At 40.7% G+C, this 22453-nt stretch overlaps 2 protein-coding genes across 9 annotated transcripts in view; both read left to right on the top strand.

The window, feature by feature from the left end:
• Positions 1-57: 57 nt before the first annotated feature.
• asxl2 (ASXL transcriptional regulator 2) lies at positions 58-13580 on the top strand. Of its 3 annotated transcripts, XM_020627071.3 has the most exons (12): positions 58-257; positions 1451-1533; positions 2822-2930; positions 3054-3195; positions 4779-4897; positions 5989-6109; positions 6359-6418; positions 7179-7339; positions 7599-7695; positions 7836-7941; positions 8397-9114; positions 9409-13580. In XM_020627071.3, the coding sequence occupies exons 1-12, from the start codon at positions 201-203 to the stop codon at positions 11182-11184; spliced, it is 3549 nt and encodes a 1182-aa protein (XP_020482727.1). In that variant the 5' UTR covers positions 58-200; the 3' UTR covers positions 11185-13580. The 3 variants fall into 3 exon arrangements, with proteins under 3 accessions (XP_020482727.1, XP_020482733.1, XP_020482738.1); XM_020627077.3 differs by lacking the exon at positions 1451-1533 and having other exon boundaries at positions 70-257; XM_020627082.3 differs by lacking the exons at positions 58-257; positions 1451-1533; positions 2822-2930; positions 3054-3195 and adding an exon at positions 3913-4057.
• A 1032-nt stretch (positions 13581-14612) lies between these two features.
• Positions 14613-22453, top strand: part of dtnbb (dystrobrevin, beta b) — a 35059-nt gene continuing 27218 nt past the window's right edge. The window contains exons 1-5 of one of the 6 annotated variants that reach the window (XM_065966524.1): positions 14613-15058; positions 17748-17794; positions 19865-19932; positions 20182-20262; positions 20413-20626. In XM_065966524.1, the coding sequence (XP_065822596.1) occupies positions 19866-19932; positions 20182-20262; positions 20413-20626 (362 nt within the window). In that variant the 5' untranslated portion in view covers positions 14613-15058; positions 17748-17794; position 19865. The remainder of the gene's footprint in view (positions 15059-17747; positions 17795-19864; positions 19933-20181; positions 20263-20412; positions 20627-22453) is intronic. The other 5 variants (XM_065966527.1, XM_065966523.1, XM_065966525.1 and 2 more) reach the window with 5 other exon arrangements.

The following is a 22453-nucleotide window of genomic DNA, read 5'->3' as shown; positions in this document are numbered from 1 at the left end:
CACACACTGTGGAAGACAGGATGACAGCTATGTACAGTAAGATGACGTTTCCCCTCGGAGGAGTCACGTGACAGGTTACAGTAAGTCCAACATGGCAGACGGAGTGGATCTTACGCGGTGACTAAAAGCAACATTTCAGCCGACACAAGAGACATTCAACACTACTCTGCAAAAAAAAACAAAAAACAAAGACAGCAACAATGAGGGAGAGACAGAGGAAGAAGAAGGGGAGGACGTGGGCGGAAGCTGCTAAAACGGTATTTTCTGTGTGTGTGTGTTTTTTTTTTTTATGTGTCTGTTTGTTGTGGGTTGTTTTTTTTTTTTTTTTTTTTCCTTGAACGCTCCCACTTTGTACAACTTGTGTGTTTACGAGTTCATGACCTGCTGCTGAATGAGGCCTTGTGTTGACGGCTGCACAACACTGCAGCCCTTTTAGCTTTCCTCTTAACGATGAGCGAGAGAAACCTTCAGCTTCGTGGACTCAACCATCTCCCCCCTCCACCCCCACCCCCCCAACAACAACAACAACAACAACAACAACAACAACAAAAATAACCCCCTATGTGTGTCCAGACAGGTGACATGTCAAGCAAGATTTAAAGGCGAATAAAAGTAACCGTGAAGTAATCTCGTCTGTGCTGCGCGCTAGCCAGCTTAGCATGCTACCTGCTGCTAACGCCACTTTGAGTTCGTCAACAAGTTTGTCTGGTATCAGAAGCAGAGGGGGGGGGGACACATGAAGTGTATATTTGCACTGTGTCTTCATATAGTTTACCAACAAGTCATTGTGTTGCATGTCAACGTTTTTGCATGATAACAAAGAGTGCAGTAATGAGCCTGGTTAGCTCTCTCCAGCATGCTAAATAAGACACCCCCCCCCCCCCTTTGAGCAACTTCACAATAAAAGCTCTCCGTTTTGGATGTTTGGACACATGCTGTCCACTGACGCGTAGCTTCTCTGAGTTAGGAGGTTGTTAATACACATAAAGGAATGAATGTCATACATAATACACTGTTGTAAATAATAATAATAATAGTAGTAGTAGCTGCTGCTGGCGTGCTGAACCTGCTCCTGCAAAACAGATAAACATGAAGATTTGTTCCCCCGTGTTTGTGATGTTATTATACTGTAAGGTATGTTTGTTGAAATGTTTTACTGTTAGATCATGTTATAGTTAGAGCATGTGCGTATTAGATCAGCTTAATAATAGAAAAACCTCATCTAGTGAAGTTAAAAAAAAACAAAAAAAAAAAACAAAGCCACAGTGCTTGTTAGAGGTTTGTGGTCTTGATTATTTCTGAGTATCACATTGAGTGCTGACACAGTTCAGGGAATTGTGGCTTTGTGGAGGCTTATTTTTTTTGAAGCTTCAGTAAATTAAATCTCAGTCTGTAGTCTTGAGACGACATCATGTTTCATAACCATAATAATAATGCTTTGTTATTGTAGGTTTTGGAGAAATACCCTAATACACCTATGAGCCATAAAGAGATCTTGCAGGTGATCCAAAGAGAGAAGCTTAAGGAAATAAGGTAAATGTTTTACCTGAACTATGGTAAAGGCATTTAGAAAAGAGACATTTTCACGAGATAAAGAGAGAACACCACCCTCCACCACTCCCCCCCCCCTTATTGATTGCTCACATCATGATATACCTTCCTTTTTTTTTTTTGTTCACATAGTAACTGTTAATTTACTCAATGAATAATGGTTTCATTTCTTTTTGTTTCATTGTCACTGTTCTCATCCAGAAGGTAAGAAAAAAAAAAAGCTAGCCCCCACCCCTCTATTTTAACAAACGCACTGCAATGCCCCCCTTTGTTTGGTAATTAACTCTTGCATGTTATTAACAATAACATGTCCTTTGTCCAGATGCATTAGGACAGTTTCACACTTGTTAAAGCCACCTGTTGCATAAAAGACAATTGTATTTACTATATTGGTAGAAAATCAACAACACAATAATATGACAACAGAGTCAAAACATGGCCGTCGTTTGGAAATCCTTCACACATGATCATCAACATGGCTTTATGCAAAGAATTATATAGAGGATGTAGATTTAATAAATAGGAATAGAAAACGTTCAGTATATATATATTTATATTTATTTTTGGCCTTTAATGTAGAGATAGGACAGTGGATAGAGTCGGAAATCAGGGAGAGAGAGAGAGAGAGAGAGAGAGAGGGGAATGACATGCGGGAAAGAAGCCACAGGTGGGATGTGAACCCGGGCCGCCCGCTTGAGACGACAGCCTCCATACATGGTACACGCACTAACCACTGCGCCACCAGTGCCCCAATGTTCAGTATATTTGATCAATATATATTTTTTTTTTTGCTTCTTCGACCTAAATAACAGACTCATCCAAAATCTAACAGCAGTACAAGTATTATGCTGCATGTTACGCTGTAAATCAACACAAATGTAAGTTGTCAAAAATAGTTTTCTGCTTCACTTTGCACCTCCGGACGCTTCTTTGGTGCCACTGCTGAGGCTTTATCGCAACTTTACTGGCACTCATTTTTATGCAACACAGAGTTATTGAAGAAAATGTTCATCTTAGAATATAAGATCCTTACAATTACTAGGTTAGTCTTGATCCCGTTTTATGCAACTGATTCTGTATAAAACTTTATTTACATTTCCTTGGAATAATGTGAATCTGACCTGAACTCACACACTACCCTTTGATGCATGAAGTCATTTTCTTCCCAGATCTCCGACCAGCTTTAACCCCTCCTTGAGTCTTTCTCTCAGCTGTCTGATTGATTCGGTAACAGATGTGTAATCTGTTTTTTTTCCTCTTATTTATCCAGTGGAACCTCGCCGCTGGCATGTCTAAATGCAATGCTGCACACAAACTCTCGTGGCGAGGAGGGAATTTTCTACAAAATTCCTGGCAGAATGGGGGTCTACACATTAAAGGCTTGTTCAATTATGATAATAACAAATATTTGATGATTGATTTTGAATAACGTGATTGTGTACCCCATGAAATGTTTTTCAGTGTCTGCTTGAATCTGATTTAGTTCTCTGTTCTGCTTGCAGAAGGACATCGCTGATGTCGCAAAGGAGCTGTCTGAGGATGGCTCTGACGAGAGCAGCGACAATCTTTCCGACTCCCAAAGCACAGAAAACAGCAGCAGTGCCATCACTACAGAGGACAGGAGAGGAAGGTGGATGCGAAGAGGTACTGTGAACAAAGGATCTTTTAACATCACTGCATCCCTCAGGTCACTTCTTGACAAGTACAACGTGATATAGTTCATTAACACATCAAAAAGAATAGAACCATGTTACACACGTTAAAAAGTGCTTACAATATTTTTTAAAAGACTCCGATGATGTTCAAATTAAACATAATGTCATTTGGTTCCTCTCTTTTCTTCTTCATTAGAATTAAATCCCAAAATATACAGAAAGTGTTACATGAAAAAATTAATTATTGCATGAGCTCATCCATAAACTTGATTTCTGCCTGAGTTAAGTTCAATAGATTCTCATCAGCAATAAAGACAACTTTTTTTTTATCCCATTCTCCTTCACAACGCCAAACACGTGTTTGTGTTAGGATTGAAAACCCTTGCAGCAGATATTACATACTTCATTTAAGGAGGTTTTCACAAAAACACCAAAAGCTTTTTGGGTCCAATCAGGAATATCCCACCTGTAGTCTCTATCTCTTGTTTGCATGAGTTTATTTCTTGTGGTGTAGTTTGTCACTTATGTCCTCCAATCATTCCAGTAGAATCGAGCGAAGAGAAAGATACCTTGTTCTCTATTGACATTATTCTTGGTAGAAAATTAAGCAACAGCTAGATGTAGCTCCATTCATTGGCTGATATTAGCTGATGCCATACTAGGCTCTGTAATGACTGTGAGGGTTAACGCCCCTTTTCAGTCGTTTTTAAAAAGCCATCGCAGAAACCCAGGAAACCAGCTGAAGTAGCAGCAGGAGAGGTAAACTGAGAGAGAGTGGCTTGTATGAGACCATCTCATCACAACATAAATCCTGGAATACACCGAGCATCAAAACACGATGATAGCAACAGGTGGGTTTCATATTTGAAGAAACACGCTGTGACCCTTATGTCCTTCATTAATCGTCAGAAGAGAAACCGAGGCTGCACATGTAGTTCCACGTCATCGTAGCATTTGTTTGTTCTTTTGTGTGTCAGTGAGGTGAAATCATTATAGTGAGTCACGCACCTGATTGTGTCTGATTGCAGAGCAACTTCAGAGAATGATATTTTCCTTCAAGTGCCAATTATTTTGTTTTCCCGAGGCTTTGCTTTCACCGACTCTCGTATTTTCCCTGTGCCACTTCAATATTTAAGTGACTGTTAAAACAGGAAACTGTATTTTCTCTTTACGACCCGTTGCCACTTCCTCATTATGCACAAGCTAGAAGCAACTACTCTGGTTAATAACATTGCAGGAGGACCAAATATTGTTATACTTTTGAACTAGTCGTTGCAAATAACTTCGTATGCAAACAAGTGGAAATACAACAGAAAAAAAGGAATCTGCTATGGTGTGTTGAAAAGCACATTTTGTCAGAAATGTACAAAAGAGAGGCTGTTGTCAACTTCCTGTCAAGCTGCTCAGCCTTTTTTTAAAGTGATAGTTAAGCTTGGTAATGCAATCTGCAGGTCTTTATGCACAGCATTGGTTTCAGTTTCCTCTCAACAAAAGCATGATGTGACAAAGTCTGTACACCGCCCTCAGGAAGTGTCTTTTCTAACATCTGTGTCGTGCTTTTGTATCTCATAGTTCCCGCTAAGCTGCAGTCCCAGCCGTCCTCTCCGCAGCCCCGATGCTCGTCGCCTTCAGTTCCCACCAGCAAACTCATCTCTCCCTCGCAGAAACACAGCAAGAAAGCTTTGAAACAGGTACTGATGGGTTCTGAATAATTGTTCATGAAATAGTTACAGCTGCTTAGTAGACTAAACACTGTTTTCACTATTTGTGCAAACACTTTTGTCTCAGATGTAACTTGAGTTTCTGCCACACCTTCAAACTCACATGAACCTACTATATCAAACTCTGCAACACAAAAAAAACAATGGGTTTTCTCTTTTTTATATACCGAGTGTAAAGTTTTTAAAGAAAGACTCTTAAGAAAAGACAATACTGATCTCAATCTTGTCCTTAAAAAATAAAATAAAAAGCTAAATCTATTACAATGTGTATGAGTTAGATATATATGGATTTTTGCACACCTCTCATCCATGTCAGAATACTGACTTTGCAGTTTTCACTACATTTAGGTTACCTTTTCGCTGACATGTTGCAGGAAACAAAAACACAACCCCTGATGGTGTTTCAGCAGGCACCAATTTTCTCTCCATTCCCTGTCTGTTCAACAGCTTGTGCTGATTATTTTAAAACAAGGAGGCGTCATGGGAAATCGCCTATAGCTGGTTCTACGGTATTAATGTTCTCATAATCCACCCGCTCCACATTTTTCCTATTGGCTGCTTTGTGCCTTTTGTGTGTTCCATTTAATTAGATTTCATTTGATTGCACAAATTGTAATTCACTCCATCTGTGCTGGGGAGGAATTTTCAGCTCTGTAAGACCAATTTATATTCATTTATTGGGTGTAGGAAACACAATAAGACGGCCATTTGGCTAAAATATTAGAGCTTAAGAGACCTCTATTGTATTTACTTTTTGTTATTTTCTGTATAGTTTGAATCAGTTGAAACAAAAGAATGACACAAAGTGGACTGTTTTGATTTCTTCTTCTACCTGTAGACGTTGCTTTTGTCAGGTGATCCAACCTATTGACAGATTTACAACACATAGGTGATTTATGCGTGTGTTATGCAACCTGTGCTTCATTGCTGCTCTGTTATTTAGCTGTTATTTAACCAGGCAAGTGGCCCTGGGGGAGTATTTGCAGCAAAAACACACATTAACACTCAGTCATGCTGCTGGCTATTTGTTTCTAGCCTTGTTTTCTTTTGCTCATTTTCAGGCCTTGAAGCAGCAGCAACAGAGAAACCAGCGCAGACAGGGAGGAATGCCAACCAGCTCCAGTCCCAGGCTGCTTCTGAAAACAATCAAAGATATGGCTGACAATATTACTACAAAGACAGGTAGGTGGCTTCTATTATATTGTCCTTTACACTAGAATGAATGAATAGCTGCACATGTTCATAAAGAAGCCAAAGAGGTATTGTGTTGACTGATCTTTTTGTATAGTGCACAAAGTTTTAAGGTATTGTTCGGTTATAAAAGGTTTGTATTTGCCATGTGTTTGGCAGAATTAGTGTGGAAACAGTTGGCTCTCTACTCTGCAGTTTCTCAAAGCCTTTCCTTCTTCTTCTTTGACTCTACACAAACAGACTTATGTCACCCTGTTGTCCCAAGGAAGGTAACACAGAGGTCGGGCCGCCTCAGTGCAGGTAAGTCAGAGATCTGTTTAAATTTAAAGTAAATGGAAATCTTCAAGGACAGGTCAGGTGGTGTTCTAAATTTGTCTTACTTTTAACAAATCCCTTGAAAAGACCAAAACCAACAATGAATGAATTGACTCTCAACTGTTATTATATTGCAAGTGTTTGCATATTGTTCTAAATTTTATCCCAAACAGAAGATGGGAACAAAATTACAAAGACACATTACCTAAGGCAGTTGCAGCAAGTAAAGGCTCAGGAATTCTCTGTAAGAATTTAAACCAACCAAACACTTCCTACGAGCAACGTATTTTAGGAATTCTAATACGGTAATTGTATAATATAAGAAAGGAGACTTCTCACATTCATTACAAGTGCATCTCAGCTACATTTGACTGTTTCTCAGATACAGTTAAGTGTGAATCATCTTTTCATAAAGCTACAGTGCCCAGCTGTTCGAAGGCAATATTTAACTTAACTTAATCATCCATAGACTTCACTTGATTTGGTCTTCTCATAGAATTTGTTGACAGTAAGAAAATGTAGAAACAACTCCAACCCTATCTATTGAGGAAGTTAAAAATAATCTAATAGAGGGGTAAACCTACAGTTATCTTCCTTTGGCCTTGATAGAGTCAGCTGTGTCATTGAAACACTAGTGGAACAAAAACAGAGAGTAAATTACTCAAGACTTCAGTTGCTAGATCGACATGTTTCTACATTGCTGGATCTGTCCTCACTTACATCTGTTTCCTGTTTTGTGTTGCAGGGCATCTGAGACGTGCTAAGTGTACAATAGATGTGGAAACACCAGACTCCATTTTGGTAAACACCAACCTGCGGGCGATCATCAACAAGCACACATTTTCAGTTCTGCCCCCAGACTGCCAACAGAGGCTGCTCAAACTTCTGCCTGAAGTTGACCAGCAGGTGGATAGAACATTATACATCCTATTTACTTTTCTGTTGTATTGTCTAGCTCTTTGTATTAGTTTGATGTTTTCAGACATGTAAAATAAGAGCTTTTGAATCATTTTAAACATATTTTACTGCAGTAAAATTCTATACAGCATTTAGTTGTGTTCCCTGATTCAAACTGCAGATAACATGGGAAGCAAAAGTTAATGTACTGATGCATTGATGGTTTCAGTGATGATGTAAGTCAAAACTTTGCCCCTCCTCTCTTCAGGCCTGCATGGACGGCCTTCTGAAGGTCACCAGTTCTGCCTTAAACAATGAATTCTTCACATCAGCAGCTCAGTCCTGGAAAGAGAGGCTGGCTGAGGGTCAGTGTTCTCATTACATAATAACAGCATTTAACATTGAGCGTTATAATTATGTCACCAAGGTTAGGTGTACATAGAAAGAGAGAAGTATAATGTAACCTTTCTTTTTTCTTTTCTTGTTATGTAACTTCTTCTGACAGGGGAATTTACTCCTGAGTTGCAGCTACGAATGCGGCAAGAAATTGAGAAGGAAAAGAAAGTTGAGCTGTGGAAGGAGGCCTTCTTTGAAAACTATTATGGTGAAAAGTAGGTCCTCCTTTGTGCGCTGAAGTTTTTGAGTATTGCCTGGATCACTAATCTGATCCTTAGGGAAGTTTGAAAACTTTTAGATTTATATTTCTTGAACAGCAAAAGACATTTCTTTCAACAAAAAAACCTTCAACCTACAGCATGTAGAAACAGCAGAATATCAGGCTTACTTACCCAAGTATTTTAAAGAAGTGTATTGATATTAAACATCTGTAATGTTCATATTTTTGATGTTAATATAACATCTCAACACTGAGTGATATACTGCATCCAAAGATTTTAAAGTTGTAATGTATGCCCTTCTGTAAATACCATCCACATATTCCAACACAACTTCGTATGTAACAGTTACTTCAAAAGCTAAATGTTTTATAAATCTCTTGGTCAAAGAATTATAGATTTATTTTGCCAACTGCTTTTTCTTTCTACCTCCCTTTTCCGTCTCTGCATAGTTCTGGGCTAAGCTTTGAAGATTCCAAAGAGCTGACAAAGGCTGATCGGCATCAGGAATTTGCCAGGTCCCATCAGACAAGGACTACTGCTCAGGCACCAGGGGAATCGAAGGGCACCAAGGACGGCCGACAGACTGATTCTGGTGCTTCTGTAACAGCAGTGAAAGACGTGAAGCCAACACAAGAGCTTCAGAAGACACAGCCTGCTCAGAAAGAATCGGTCTCCACCACCGAGCCCATGAAGACACGGCGCTCACACTACGCTGAGGAGCGCAGGTTAAACACAGCAGCACAGCCTGAGCCTGTAGTGGCAACACAAGAGGCTGAGAGACAGACTGAGAGGGAAGCTGTAGTCACTGTGCCTGAAAAGGTTCTCAAAAAGGAAGTAAAGGAGGAGAGAGCAGAGCTCCCCCAGTCACCTGAGATAAAGAGCAGTCCACCAAAGGCTAGTTCAGAGTTAAAAGAGGATCAGCCGGCATCTGTGGTGAAGCCTGCTGAGGAGAGCGGAAAGATCATCTCTGAGCCCAGTGGCCCCTCAGAGCCACAGAAAAGGAAATCTCTCAGTGAAATGGAGGGTGAAGTGACTCCAGAGAAAAGGCCCCGAATGTCCTCAGTTTCCTCATTGTCCTCAGTATCTTCTGTTTCCCCTCTGGCTTCTTCCATATCAAGTCCTGCAACGCCAACTTCTACAACGAACCAGAGGGTTCCACCACTCAAGGTATGCAACTTTCTCCTTGGATCTGCCTGTCCTTTGATAATCAAAAACTCCTCCCTGGAAATGCAGCTGTGACATGGTTACGCTTGGATACAAACTATTTTAATTTAACAAAAGTTACATATTTCTCTGATTCCTGCATTTCTCTGTAGTGCTCATTATGTACAGGGTTTTTATATGTAAATGGCCGATAAGTGTCCTTCATATTGAGAACGTTTTGGTTAATTTATTTGGAGGTTATTTCTGTTGACGTACACATGCACATTTGATATAATCTCTGGTTTTTCCACCCTGCAGATCCCGGTGTCACGAATACTTCCCATTCCCGTGTCACCCAGCCAAGTCTCACCCAGGACTCCTCTCAGCAGCCCGGGTCGCACAGGTGCTCGCACTTTGGCTGACATCAAAGCAAAAGCCCAGCTTGCTCGTGCGCAGCGAGCGGCGGCTGCAGCGGTATCAAAGGGGGCAGTGCCTGGCCCAGGACCAGGGGGTGGCAGGGGTGAGCAGCCATCACCCAGCCCAAGCCCAACATCCCCGCAGGCACCAACCAGGCTATCAGCTTCTGACAGCAGCAGCAACAGTCAGACCACTCCATTGGACTCTTTTGGTCAGATCAGCCCAAGTCTGTCTCAAACGTGTTTTTCAAGCAGAACTGACGATAAAAACAAAGGTCAATCTCCTGGTTCTGTCAGTGCAGGAAATCAGAATACTTCACACTCAACACTACCCACTCCTCCATCTGTGCACACTCTGAAGGGACACGAAAACCCTTCACCTGCTGGACTGTTAAGCAGGACCAGCTCCTGCATCCCTGCCAACAACCCCCTGGTTACACAGCTTCTGCAGGGTAAAGAGGTTCCTTTGGAGCAGATCCTCCCAAAACCGCTATCCAAGGTGGACGTAAAGATGTCAAATGTTCCCCTGGGTAGTAAGGGGAAGACTTCACACTCTGCTGAGCACAGGACTGACAAGCCAATGTCCCATCATTCAGATACAGCAGGAAGAGTGGGAGTTTTGTCTGACTACCCAAGACATCACAGAGAACTTCCTGATAAGGATACCCAGGAGCAGATCCTGCAGGCCCTGATGCAGAGGAAAGTCCAGCAGGGCCAAGCTTATGGAGTTATGGGGTCTCAGCAACATCAGTACAAACCCCATCAGCTGGTGCATGCAGAAGAGACTCCGGACCAGTCCAGGATTTCCATAGGATTTCTCAGTCGTAAAAGGACGCCAAGGCCTGCGATGACAGGACACTACCTGCTCAACGTGTCCACGTACGGCCGAGGATCAGAGAGCAGGAGACTGCAGCAGTCTGCCATCCCTAACACGTCAGTGTCCAGTTTAAAAAGGGAAAGCACAGAAGGAGAAGAGGCGGCTAAAGACGTAGATCTGGCCAGGAAAGTTTTCTCTCCTGTTTCTGGGGTCAAAACAGAGCAGCAGGGATTCTCAATAAGCAAATTTGACGAAGCTGTGAGTTTTCAGCATTGCTCCAATGTGAAGACTGAGCCTGGATTAGAGGACAGTGAAACTGGTGCAGAAAACAACAGCACCAATGCAACAGCCAAAGACACCAGCTCTTACTTTCTGCCACACCGAAGGCATCTTGAACTCTGCAATAGTAATCAAGGAAACTCCGAGCCATATATTAACCCATTAGACCCAAATCACCAGCTGCAGTCTGCCTTTCAAACCCAGAGAACGCACGATAATCAGGAACCCGTGGCAGCATCTTGCTACGGTGGCACTATCAGCATGTCTGTACCTCACACTTTGAACCACAGTACTGCGGGCACCGACTCTTCTGTGGCCTCAACAGAGGCTGACAGTGGTGTCATGTCTTTCTCAGTTACTGTCACCACCATCCCTGCAGGTCGCTCTTTAGACCATGGCAACCAGGGCGAGCCCTCCCCTGAGCAGTCGTTCATGGAGGGCTCCAACATGGACGATGTGCAGTCTAAATGCTACTGCCGACTGAAGGCGATGATCATGTGCAAAGGCTGTGGAGCCTTTTGCCATGATGACTGCATTGGCCCCTCCAAACTGTGTGTGTCATGTTTGGTTGTACGAATTTGAAGATATCAGGGTGTGATTTGTATTGAAGCAAGGCACAAAGCAGAAACAGGTCGCTCAGAATCAATACAAAATCAATGCTGTAGTGGAGCAAAATGATCCATGCTACAGCATGAGGGCCCTGTTGGAAAGACAAGGATTTACACTGGAAGGTCTTGTTTCACCAACATCTATGAACAGTTGTTCGTTGCAATCTTTTTGGTAGAAATGTCAGTTTTCAATCAAATCAGTAGTGTCAGATGTGTGACGAATATCGACTCTGGCAATGTTTGCACTCGGGTAGGATTAGTGTGATATATTTTTTTAAATATATACGTGTAGTTTTTAAAAAAGGAGGGAAAAATGAATGTTGCTATTTTTGTAGAACATAATGACTGTTGTGTTTTAGACTGACACTTTTTATTATTGGACCTAATCAGTTATGGTTAGAGGGAAGAAAAAAAAAGGGCGTAAATGATAATCATCGGTTGTAGAGTACCTCCTATTTGACATTTGTGCACGCATGGCAGGGAAGTGCAACTTACAGTTACTATTTTATATAAAAAAAATGTACATTTATTAATGAACACACTCAGATATAAGAATTAGGGAGAACATGTTAGAAAGATAATATAAAATTAATTTGAATGATACTGATATTTGTTCAGATTGCACATCACATGATTTTTTGACTTATAGCTGCAGGGCGAAGCACTTAAAACATAGCCTGGATCTATGGCAGTGACTGTGTACAGCACTTACACTCAGAGATTGGGGAAAAGAAAAATCAATAATATAAAATGCCTATATGTTTGTTTTTTTAGCAAATGAGATCTTTTTCCGTTACAGAATCAGGTCTAGAGTCACCTCTTACTGTGCTTACCTGCATTTTCTCCCCAAAAAGCCAGTTTGTAGATAGATTCTCCCATGAGGTGTGTTTTCTCACACTTGTGTGTCTGTACAAATGGATCAGCAGTGGCAAACACAGAATAACACTCAAGGCAATGGGAGAACATGGAGATACATTTTGTTTCTTTCTCTGTAAATATTAGCTCATTTACGGTATATGCGGAGATGTAGAAATGTATTTTTATTTGTGCAGCACACCTTGTTTGAGCATATCCAGCTGTTAATAACATAATTATTTTGACAGTGGAAAGGAAATAGAGAGCAGTAAGTTATGCTAAAACGCTAAATGCTGTTTTATCATGGGATGACTGAGCAAGGCATGCTTAGTTTTAAAAAATGATTTGGAGGTACAATACGACACCAATTACTTCCAGGTGTAACAGTTCACTTTAAGATGGCCTCTCAAGAGAGCGAATGTCAATGTCAATGTGTTTTGAAGCACTAAGTAATAATGCATCATGTTTGTTTAATGTACAACAATGTATGTGTGGCATGTGTGGGGTTAAATCAGCACATTATTGTGCATTATGCTGAACACTTACTTGACCACGATCAATATGGAGAAGGCCAGTGTGAAGAGTTACTGCTGCAAAGTTTTTGGGTGTTTGCAAATTAAGACACACAAACTTTATTTGGAATCTCCTGAAAGTGCAACGTGGCTGTTTTATAGCAATGACTTCAAAGGTTACATGCCAAAGTCACCTTAATGAAAATCAAAATAATCAGAACTTTTTAGTGTATCAAAGTAATATATTTTAGTTAATATATTTTAATATAAAAAAAAAAAAATCTATTTGCTAATTGTTTTTGAAAATCAACAGGGTATGTATTTACAATGATAATATATTGGCTGTCCGTTTTTCCTATCATTTTGTTTAGACTGGAAAGACTAACGTGCAGAGAATAACTTGACTTTTTATAAACTAAAACTGCCCAGGTATCAATAATGTGCATGGCCCAGGGTTTTTCATTAAATCCGTTGGTCTGTGTATTTCTCATAGAGATGTTGTCTATTATGCATTTTCTTTTTAGCTGTCTACATTTGTATCATTACCTTAAAAGATGACATTTTTAAAGCACCATTTTTAGGTCAAAGGATTATACCGGTAGTCCATTTTTAAATGTATTTGATATTAAATTGGGGGTTACGTCTTGTGGAATTGGTTTTAAGATTGTAGGGCTAGATTCACAAATTTAGCATAGTTGTTTCACTAAATCTGATATACCAATGTTTGAACACTTTTATTTTTATCCCTCATGAATATTTAGGACTCATTGGGTTGAGTGTGATGTGAAGATGTACACATGTAGAGGTAGGGACTGGGTGGCACTGCAAAAAAAGTTAACAAAAACATTTGATCACCCTCTAAAGGCAGCTGAAATCTTTGTTAATAATGACTGAAACATGCAGCAGTCCCCACTGTCACTAGTTACCTGCTGTGTGTTCATTAAGAGGATCGGTTTATATAAAGGGGTCGAGTGTCATGTGTAACCACCATCATTTTTGAAATGTCACCAACATCACAAGGTGAATTTGTTTAATATGTCTGTATCATTTCATCTCCATTTAAACTCCGGGTGAATGTAATATAGTAATCAGCACTTGTAAACAAAGTGTATTTTATCAAAAGTTATAGAATATTATGAATAAATAATGAAAAGAAAAAACATTTTGTGTATTTTCACTCTATCCTTTCTCACACAGACAGTGTAATAACCACTTAGAAACTCTGTGAAAACAGTCCTAATATGTAACGTCTACTTTGGCCCAGGATGATCTTCTCAAAATTGATCAATCTTGGATTGAGCAATAAAACGCAAAAGCAAAGAAGCCTTACACAAGCTTGAGGAGTTGGTTTGAAAGATGTGTATAGGAGCATGAGAACCAGACTGTCAGCTCATGCTTTGGTCCCTCTTCAGTGCACACTGATTTCCATCTGACCTGTTTTTTGGTCGGGCCAAACCTTACCTATACAGAGCAGGTTTAATATAAAAAGATGGCTTCCAATGATGTGGGACATTTTGAATCCTGTATCAAATAATATTGACAGAAGTTCACTTTAAATACTAATGTTGGCTGCTGAATCATATCATGCCAAATGAATTTGATGCTAGAACAAGATACCTATAGCTTCACACCCTGCCACTGTGTCACATATTTATTAGCTCTGATTGGTTGTTGCTATCAGGCCGTTTTGTTCAGTGGCTGTCGAAGGGTACAAGCTCTTCTATGGCTTGTTGGATCAGTATGAAAATCTAGAGGTTGATTTATCAGTGAGAAAAAAAAGTATGCCTTAAAGAATATCCAGTACTAGTGATAAAGACAGTGTTTTTGCATGTCTATATCATATAATAATAATAATATATATTATAAAACATAATTTCTCTCAAAGAATGACACAATAGTAAATTTAAGAATGAGGTAACTTTCCCACACAGATGTAACTGTGATGCAGTTTGGGAAATGTAGGAGACAGCGGTTTTAGAGCTCCCAAAGTCAGGTTGTCTCTGGCTCTGCTGCTTTGAATTCATTCATTCTCATTTTTATTTGCCTCCATTGATTAATTGATCCAAATTTATGAAAGGATTCATCCAAATGTGAGGTTGGCACTTTAAAAATACATTTTCTCTATTTTCCTGTTCCATCAACGCACTTTTATGAGACTCATAATTCAGAGAGCAGTAATAGTAGTAGTGCGCCTTTAACCAGCGTGCGTGCGCACAAGCGTAAAGTATAGTAGGTGTTCGCGCATGGCATCTCCGTGCCTGCTCGCGCTCTGCTCTGCTGTCCTCTGCCGTCGGGTCGCTGATGATGCCGCGCGGAGCGGGGCGCTCGTACGTTACTGTGTGCGGCTACAACCGCAGTTCCCCAGATTGAAGTCGGATGAAACGGGAGAGGAGGCTGAAATACAATGATGGATCATCGGAGCTCTTCCTCATCGCTTGGACAGCTGTAACGTCGGCGGACACGCGCTTGGATTCATCAAAGGTGAGAGTGAGGCTTTGAATCACGGAGGAAATATCCTCCTTAGTCGCCCTGGACCACTTATCCTCCTCATCTGATGCTGCTGCTGCTGTTGCGATGATGATGATGGTGATGCTGTAAACGCAACCTGCGTGATTTTCCTCCGTTAGAGGCCAGTTCTCTGCTCTCCCTCTTCTTCGGCTCATGAGAAAGCAGTGTGAAATAAAGATGCAGGATTGCCTTTGTTTCTTTCCCCAAATTTTATGGGCATCACGACACAGCATTCCCATTGCGGAAACAAAGTAAATATGCAGTTAAATAGCAATATGGCTGTCTTTGCGCGCTGCTGTCGCTTCAGGAGTGAATATTTAAGTATTGCAGGATGGCTCGGTGTGAGAAATGAGGCTTGGAGAAAGCGAGAAGTGAATGATATCAGCGGAAGGGAGGCACTGCAGTAACACAGTCCTAATGTTGACTCGCGTCAAAGGATGTTGTCATTACCTCCCAGCTGAAGGTGCGGTTACGGTTGAACCTCTACGGGCCTGTTATCAATAATACACGGTCTTGCTGTATGAAAAGGGGATGATATCGAAATTACTCTGAGATTTAATTATTTATGTGTAAATTAGCGAATGCATTTGACTAATAACCCAGTGAATTCAGACCTTACTCACACTGTTTCTGGACTGTATACACTCACAGTCTATGAAGAGCTTGTATCTGGGTCTTTATCTTACATTAAATAGTCAACTCATGTCTCCAGCTGTCATTTCCTGCCATGCACTGCTTCCTTTTCTCTGAACCCTGCTCGACAAAGCAAAGGCCTGAGTTGCCTACTCATGAATTTCTGCAGTTACTTCATAGGCTGAATATTTACAATGAACCATTGTGGTGTTTTGCTGACATGAGTCTGCTGGGTCTCCCACTGCAAATATTCTCTACACCAAAGTACAGCAGAGCTTCTCTGATACTCATCACTTCAAATATGTACAAATACAGTGTGTGTGTGTGTGTGTGTGTGTGGCTCCATTTAGGAGACAATTTAATATGTAATGAGCCTGTTCAATTGTCATCTCCCACTGTCCTGACTGGGTTGCCTTCGTTATGACCCCCTGAGCTACAGAGAGTTGTATCATTTAGTTGCTGTCATATCTGGTGGTGGTGAAATCAGCCGAAACAGTTGGTCAATGAATCAATAAGTCGCTCAACAAACAATGACAACGTTATGCGAATTTGATCATTTACAAATGATTTTATACATTTTACAAGCAAGCAAGCAACTCATACTCAGTTTTCCAGTGATTTAAAGTGTTAGTCTTTCCTTACACATTTTTAAAACCTATATTTTTATTATCTACTAATAATGTAGATAAATGTTTGATGTTATCAAATGTTTTGCTTAGTTGATCAACAGTCAAAAACAGACTAGTGAAGAACACAATTCTCACATTTGAGACACTGAAGCCACTGACTGTTTGGAAATGAAGCTTTAAAAAAACGTCCAAAATGAAAACAGGATTTTAAAAATAGTTGCTGATCAGCTCTGTGTTTAACGTCTGGCAGTGCAGCTCCAGTGATTGGACTTGTATAAAATGTACTTGACATAAAGATGATGTAATTTGATGACAATTGTCAGTAAAGACGGTAGCTCCTTCAGCTGGGTAAATGTTAGCTGTTGCAGAAATAATCTCAGGTCCCCTACCACCATGGTAAATAGGTTTCTTTCATGTCTAATATTTATGTATATCATTTAAAAAAAGAAGCTCTTCATTAAAGAAAAGTCAGGGATTTAAGATTTGTAACGTTTTTCATGCTCAAACTGTCAGGTACTAGTGACTTATGTGATGACTTAGTGGCCTGACACAAAAACCTGAAATCAGACCCTTGTTTTAACCCTGATTATAAAAACTACTGTTCTGAATGAAGTTGAAATATAGCTTGAATTGAACACTGTCAGTGCATTGGTTTCTTTTTAAGACCAATGGTGATGCCTCTGATAAACAATATAAAGCGTTTTATCGTACAAGAGAGTAACAACAAATAGGTTCTGCATAACAAAAGATCCATATGAGAAGACAAAGTGTCTCTAAAGCTAAACTTACTGCAGAAAAGAACAAAAGATAAGGAAATCCACTCTTAATAAACACCCCAGACCTTTGATTTTTGCTCACGCTCTGCTGGTCAGCTGATCCCTCAGCCCACGCACTGTCAGTGAACGCACCTTGTGAGCATGCATGTGATCCTCTCATGTTTTTTTTTCGGGGTCCTTCGGGCCGAGGCTGTCCACTGCACCCAGAGCTTCTCCCTCATTGGCCAGCTGTGCCGTGCTCCGTGTCCGTCATCATTAAGCGGTTCGTCTGCAGCTCGGTCGGTGTCATTAGCCCACAGGATGCAGTCACTGCTGAGTGCCATGTCATGGAGAATTATCATTTGCACAGACCACGGGCGCTGGAGTGTTTTCCCCAGTCAGCTCACCGATATCTCTACATGAAAAGAGGGAGGGGAAACAAAAGCACAAATTGAGAGTTAATGAAGTCCTTGAAGGGAAGAGAGAGGAGGAGGAGGAGGAGGAGGAGGAGGAGGAGGAGGAGGGGGGGGGGGGGGGTGTTAATTACTTATTTAAAAGTCAACTACATTTTGCTGGCCAGGAAAAGCTTATCTCATGTAGAAAGGCATCCTCACTAACTCTTTGAATGTGTTTTTCTCTTCACAGGGTCGACGTTCAGGACTCCACTCTGTTTGACATTCAGCCCGGGACAGGTAAAAACACTTTTAATCAGCTAAAAGTCAAGTCTGCAAAGTAAAGGGCATAACTTATGTAGTCAAAGACAAAGAGTGTCTGTCACCTAAAGGCTAGAACAAAGAACTACTTTATTAAATAAAACTACACATTCATATTGATGTTTTATAAGTACACAGGGTCATTTTAGCCTAAAGAGGAATTGGAGATAACTATTTTAAATAGAAATTGACCTTTTCTTTGAAGAATAAACCCCTTTCGCCTCATGTAAGCCCACTTTTGTCACTGACATGACACTTTCTGTGAAACAGAAGAATGACGGAATAAATGAATAAGGCAAACTGTACTGTTTTCAAAGAGAGGCCTGTCAAATACTGTAAGGAAACAAGAGACAGATAGGAACAACAAAACCTTTTTGAAAACACACAACAGCGCAAACTTTGAAGTTGAACGAGATGTCAGCACAAAAGTTTAACTTACAGATGTTCAGTTGATGTGTATTCTTGTTCCTGCAAACTGCAGCTGATACCTGCTCTTTTTAAGATCCTGCCTTTCTAAGATGAAAGCCTTTGTGCAGATGTTTAAACACAAAGTTCAGAGTGTAAATCGAAGCTTGATCTTAATATAAGTTCAGTTGCCTTTGGATCAACCTTTGATTTACCATTACCTGAATGACAGCCCAAACAAAGCTAATCTAAGCTAACTGAGGTAAGTGAGGACCCCAGCCTCATATTTAGGAACCTGAGTAAAACCACACTTCTCATCTAATGTTTTTTTTTTTCGTGCATTTACAAAACTCCTTAAGATTTTCTGAAAAATTCTGGAAAATTAACCACAAGCAAGCAAAGTGGTTCTAATGTTTACACCACTTTATCTGTACAATCGTGTGTGACTTGATTGTCACTGTATCTCTTTCACGTCACATCTCTGCCTCTTGAGACCCCAGGGACCCCGCACATATCTTACAGGTTGCAAGCAGATGGTCGTGCCATGATCCCAGGGAATAAACATCACCACCCCTCCCACTAGCTCAAGATTAATTCTCTTGAATATACTGTATGCTTATGCGTTCTCATACCAGCTCTCTCGGACTATCTTCAGAAAAAAAATACTAGGGTGCTGCAGGGGGAAACTCCTGATAAAATCTGAATAAAAATAATGATAAATAAATGTGGCTGTTCACTCATGCAGCCCGACCCAGAACACTTAGAAGGTTTTCAGGAATTTTGTGCAAGTGTGAAAGCACTTTGAGCAACTCAGGTAGATTTCAGGGGGGGGGGGGGAAGCCGTCCTGAAATGTTCTAGAATTTTTCAGGAGTGCATGTGTTAAACAGCTTTAGCATTGACAACTCAGCCAACAAGCATTTTCCCTAAAATGTTTAACTTCTCCTTAGAAAAAGTCACATTTTTGGAACATCTACTTTCATTAGTTTCTACTGTGGCCCTTCAGTGCATGTAGCATCCTAGACCTTACATAGTTGCTTACTATGAACAATTGCTCTGATCTGTTGGCCAACATAAGTATAAACAGTCACTCGTTTAAATTTAAGTTGAAATTTATCTCACTATCCTTTCAGCATCTTCAAACACCACCCACATGTCTGTTATGTTTTTAAGAGTGAATTAGATGAAATAAACTCGGAGATAAATGTATTTATAGGCTAGCTGTTTTTTTTCCAAATATAGGCAGATTTTTATCCACAATATTAAATGAAATGTTCTTCCTCAAACTGATTTAATTACCTTTTAGAAAGCCAAATATATCCACTTACATGTATACAACAGCTGGTGTGATGACTAATCCCTGTTCTTGATGTATAGGGTTAACAATACTATTTCCCTTTTGGTATAACACAGTTCATTAGCTCACATGCGCTGACCACATAACAGGTGAAACGTATACTGCACCAAGCTCCTCTACATTTAGAAGATGTTCATTTTTGATGTACATTCAGTTTTCACACAAATCCTCTTCATTTGCAGTGTATTTGCATGACTTTTAACAATGAAAAGTGCTGTGTGTTGCATTGACCAACATACTGCTGTCTGAACGGTAAGCACTGTATGCTCTGCTGTCTGATATGCCGCAGGATGATCGAGGAAGGCAGTAAACGAGGCAAGGCCATGGTGGAGAAGAGACAGCTCTTCATGGAAATGAGTGAGTGGAGTCGACTGAGGGAAATATCTATTCACTATTCATAGTCAGCAGAGGCTCGTGTGATTCTCTGACTGGCTCCAAGTTGCACAGGAGATATGTGGTCTCTAACACGTACAGCATAATAACTCCCACACAAAGACAGAGACAGTGTTCTAAAAATGCCAAAGTGAGCCTGGATGTAGTTGGGAAGAGTTTAAATATAGGAAAAGCTTCAATAGAGATGTGATTTTGTTATGTTTGTATTTTCAGGAGCTCAAAACTTCGATGTAATCAGACTGTCGACTTACAGAACTGCCTGCAAACTCCGATTTGTGCAGAAGAGATGCAACCGTAAGAGCATGCAGATCCCTAAAGATTTTTCTGTCTTCCAACTGCAGTGACGATGAGTAACCAATGGTGACATTTGTTTCAACATGGACACTTCTGGTCTATTATCCCCCCCACCCCCACCCCCCCCACCCCCCCACACCCCCCACACAGTTCATCTGGTGGATGTCTGGAACATGATCGAAGCGTTTCGTGACAACGGGCTGAACACATTGGACCACAACGCTGAGATCAATGTGTCGCGGCTGGAGACGATCCTGTCTTCCATCTACTACCAGCTCAACAAGCGGCTGCCCACCACACATCAGATCAATGTGGACCAGTCCATCGGGCTGCTGCTCAACTTCATGGTGGCCACCTACGACAGGTAAGGAACAGTTGCTGAGTGTGTAAGAGGGTTATTATTGGAATCACTGTGGTTGCTTGTGTCTTTTCGGTGGCATAGCTGCAGACGCTAGATCAAAAAAAAAAAGCAAAGAATTAGAGGCTCATTAGCAGACAAGCTACTTGTCTACATGGTGTTGTTTTTTTTTGTAATATTTATTGGCAGCAAAAGGTGGAATGCTTTCATATTTTCACAACAAAAAGCAAAGATTAAAGACAAATCATAGTTTTGATGGCTGAAATGTTTGTTTTTTTGTGTGCCCTACATCAGCGGTTCTCAACTGGTCTATTCTCAGGACCCACCACCAGCTCTTTAATGGAAAAAAAACACCAAAGTTTCTGATATTTTTCAACCAACTAAATGTGGTTAATGAAAAACCTTTCAGTTTTGGTACCAAATGTGAAAGAACAAAACAAACATGAGGCACAGGCACACACTTGCGACCCAGTTGAGAGCCGCTGCTCTACATATGGTCAATAATCTCACAGCCCTTCAGTATAATTTGTTACCTCTTGTGGAGGTCTTCAAGGGATGCAATGATCCAGCTTTTTTAGTTGTGACTCAGACGTCCTAACTTTAAGTGCTGGCCGGTATAAAGTTCTGTATCAGTTACTGTAACTTTTATATGTGAGTCAACACAATGCTGATGTTTACATCGCTTTCCTAACTTTGTAAAACAAAGAAGAACAAATCAACACATAAACATTGAAAACATATATAAAAAGTAGACGTATAAAAAAAACAATTTTAGATGAATAACGGAACCATCTGAACCATTAGGCCACAAAGTGTCAGTCAGGGGTGCTCCTCTGTAATTTCTGTCTCTTCCACTTTAGATAGAAGGTTTAGATGTCTTTAGATGCACCTGGTAAAGTAAATGAATTCCTTTTTTTCTTGTGGTTGAACTTGTCCTGTTCTTTGCCGTGATGCCTCAGGAGGTGTTTGATTAGGTGGGTTTGTTTTGAGTATAAGATTTAGTGGCTCAGGATGTTCTCCTGCTTGCCTGATTACCCGCACATTTGATTCAATATTTGAGCAATATCTGATATCAGTAGAGATCAGTCTTGACCCTTTCACCTACATACCTATCAAGACCTGGGGAGAAATCCTTTTCTGGATTTCAAGAAAACATACCCAGCACTTTTCTCATTGCTTGCTACTCTGCAAACAATCCATTCAGCCAGGTTTTAACCCCAGAGTAAGTGATAAGCAGAACATTATTGGAACAAAAACAGATCTCCTGCTCTCTGTATCACACCCGGATAGAAAAGTGTCTCCGGTGATGATTCACTGTCCATCCCACCTCATAATATCTCTGCTGCTCTGTGCTCAAAAGCCTCACACACTGTCCTTCCTCCAGTATAGTGCTTTATTATTGACCGTGAAGCTCTCTCTCCCATTATTGTACCTTGTGTGCTCCGATTGATTGGCTGCTTGCCCTGCCCATTCATTGACCCGTTCAGTTGGTTTACTTTTATCTGTAAGGCCACTCCAGCCTCGCTCTGTTTTTAAGCACGCTGCTGTATCTGTGGGAAACTTTGTGGAAATGACCGCCTGTGATCACAGGAAGCAGTTTCACTATCTATCCCCGAGGTCCAAACTGAATTATAGGCAGAAGAGCTTTCATGTACGCGGTTACCTCTGCTCGGGATCAGCAGCTAAATGAATGCGAAATGAAAGAGCCGCTCTCTGATGGCGAGTTAGAAAGATTTAAGGAGTCTTGAGTCAGCTGTAGAATGACCTGGATACACCCAGTTAATCTGTGATTTAAGGATTAGCTCGTGATTTTTAACATTTTATACACTAGCT

The sequence above is a fragment of the Labrus bergylta genome, chromosome 18, assembly GCF_963930695.1.
Source record: "Labrus bergylta chromosome 18, fLabBer1.1, whole genome shotgun sequence".
NCBI lineage: Eukaryota > Metazoa > Chordata > Actinopteri > Labriformes > Labridae > Labrus > Labrus bergylta.
The sequence above is the reverse complement of the archived record's forward strand: the minus strand, read 5'-3'. Positions and strand labels throughout refer to the sequence as shown.

Excerpts from the sequence above, each read along its gene's own strand:
- asxl2 (XM_020627071.3), top strand. The coding sequence starts at position 201 with ATGAGGGAGAGACAGAGGAAGAAGAAGGGGAGGACGTGGGCGGAAGCT. Across the intron at positions 7,340-7,598 it reads TGCCTGAAGTTGACCAGCAG|GCCTGCATGGACGGCCTTCT; the intron begins GTGGATAGAACA and ends TCCTCTCTTCAG. Across the intron at positions 7,942-8,396 it reads GAAAACTATTATGGTGAAAA|TTCTGGGCTAAGCTTTGAAG; the intron begins GTAGGTCCTCCT and ends GTCTCTGCATAG.